This window comes from Limulus polyphemus, unplaced genomic scaffold, assembly GCF_000517525.1.
Source record: "Limulus polyphemus unplaced genomic scaffold, Limulus_polyphemus-2.1.2 Scaffold3783, whole genome shotgun sequence".
Classification (NCBI taxonomy): domain Eukaryota; kingdom Metazoa; phylum Arthropoda; class Merostomata; order Xiphosura; family Limulidae; genus Limulus; species Limulus polyphemus.
The window spans coordinates 54,669-56,950 of NW_013669393.1; the positions used below are offsets into that span (position 1 = coordinate 54,669).

The following is a 2,282-nucleotide window of genomic DNA, read 5'->3' on the forward strand; positions in this document are numbered from 1 at the left end:
TTACATTCACCACAATAACGTAGTCTGTGTGAGTAGAGTTATTCTGGGGGACATGGTCCCCTGCTTGCCCCGTTGCGCTCGCCTTTCATTATGTGTGTTGAAAAATAGTGAAAAAAACCATACTTCGTATTGGTCCCGATGCTGGAAAAAAGTATTGGACATGAAGGTAGTATTATGTTTTATATATTAGCAACAAAATGTTCAACTTAAACTATAAGATTTGTCATTACATCTTGAAATGAGCTTCGATTCACAGGATTTATCCTGCTTGTTCTTTCATTTGTAGTAATATTAGTAGTAATAATGACGCACTTCGAGGTTGCTATTTCTTAATAAACGTTGTAACAGTTCAATATTTTATTTTGTATGACGTTTGTTTATTACCCCTAACCTGTCTATAGGTAAGCATATCATATAATAACACTAAAGCGAAGACAATAGATCAAGCTAATAACATCTGTTGGTTTTCTTTTCCAGTTATTGACTCGGCTAAGATTCTACTACAGACAGTACCTACCCACATTCAAGTAGACAGTTTAGAAAATAAACTACTTCAGAAGGTAAGTTTAGTTTATGAATTTTGTCTCATTAAACGACACACTATTTTATTTAACTCGATAAGAGTATTCTTTAACTACAAAACTCAAGACTCTTCTTGCTACCGCCTGTATGGAAGCCTATAGGACGTGTCTGTTTAACTGAGCCCTTTGTAGTTTCACAAGAAAATATTTTTACTCGAGTAGGCGATTTTCTTAAGAACAGTCTACATTATACTTGTGTAGTTGTTGCGAATTGGATGGATGGTTTTATTGCAAGGGCTTGTTTACGATATAAATGTAGTTTTAATAACTCACCATTTTACTTAAGAGAAAAATTGTTCTTGTCAACAGACAATATTTAGAAAACAGTGTTTTTAAACACTGTTCCCAATGTTTACAAAAATTAGCATTTATAAGAGAAATATTGGGATTGGCTTCCTGTGGACAAATTTATATTATAATATTAAAACCTCGTGATTATACTTGAACTCTTCACCACTCTTGTGTGTTATGTATTGTTGAAATAAGAAACCACTATTAATTTGTACTATCCTAACTGTATTTCTGAAGCTCGAAGAGATTTCATGATGACGAGAAACCCACTTGAAGTCAAAATGTATAGCAGAAACGGCTGGTATGGGTATTAAAAACTTTAATTAAACTAAAGTACAAGAACAATGTGTCGACCTTCTTAAGTCATCTTCAGGTTAACAAAAACAGTTTGAAACTGACTGTTACTGGGCGCATGTCTTGGTTACGAGAGTGTGAACGGGTACGAATGTTAGGTGATTAATTAATATAGGTATAAAGGTGTTCCTTTATGTTGGTTCACTTTTGGTTTGAGTTCTTGTATAAGTAGGGCTTCTTTGATTTTGAGTTTGTCTTTGCAACTGCCACGACTTTTATATCAAAGAAGCCCTACTTATACAAGAACTCAAACCAAAATTGAACCAACATAAAGGAACACCTTTATACCTATATTAATTAATCACCTAACATCTAACTGCTACGCCCCCTACAATTCGTACCCTTTCACACTCTCGTCACCAAGACGTGTGCCCAGTAACGGTCAGTTTCAAACTTTCTTTGTTGACCTGAAGATGACCTAAAAAGGTCGAAACGTTGTTCTTATACTTTATTTTAATTAAAGTTTTTAATACCCATACCATCTATGTTGTACACTTTTTAAGTTGAAGTCGTGCTGCTGTTTACGAATTTTACGTGTGGTAGCTAAGACGTAACGACGTATTCAAATATATTTTCTATGTTGAAGAGATGCTGTCTGTTTACGAATTTCACGTGTGGTAGCTAAAGCTTATTCATATGTAGTTTCTATATTAAAGGGGTACTGCCGGTTTATGAGTATCATGTGTGGCAGCTAAGACCTATTGACGTATACACGTATTTTCTAGGTTGAAGGTGTTATGGCTGTTCACGAGTTTCACGTGTGGCAACTGGCCGGGAACAGGATCATCGCTTCAGCCCACATCTTATGTCAAAATTTATCTCAATATATGGAAGTTGCCGAAAAAATAAAGGAATTTTTTCATGAAGAAGGAATTCATTCAACAACTATTCAACCAGAATTTGTTGAATTAGAAAATCTTGTAAGTAGTGATTCATTATAAAACCCTGTATTTTATAAGACTGTTAAACCTAGTGTTACGTATCTGCTTGTTTGTTTATTTCCGGTAGAAATTCTTTCCGAGGATCTTCAGCGATACAAGTCATTTCTTGATTAAA

At 34.5% G+C, this 2,282-nt stretch overlaps 1 protein-coding gene across 2 annotated transcripts in view; it reads left to right on the forward strand.

Moving 5' to 3' along the window:
• Positions 1–2,282, forward strand: part of LOC106470032 (zinc transporter 1-like) — a 17,258-nt gene that overhangs the window by 12,302 nt on the left and 2,674 nt on the right. For both annotated transcript variants that reach the window (XM_022398581.1, XM_022398582.1), the window contains 2 exons: positions 478–560; positions 1,952–2,146. In XM_022398581.1, the coding sequence (XP_022254289.1) occupies positions 478–560; positions 1,952–2,146 (278 nt within the window). The remainder of the gene's footprint in view (positions 1–477; positions 561–1,951; positions 2,147–2,282) is intronic.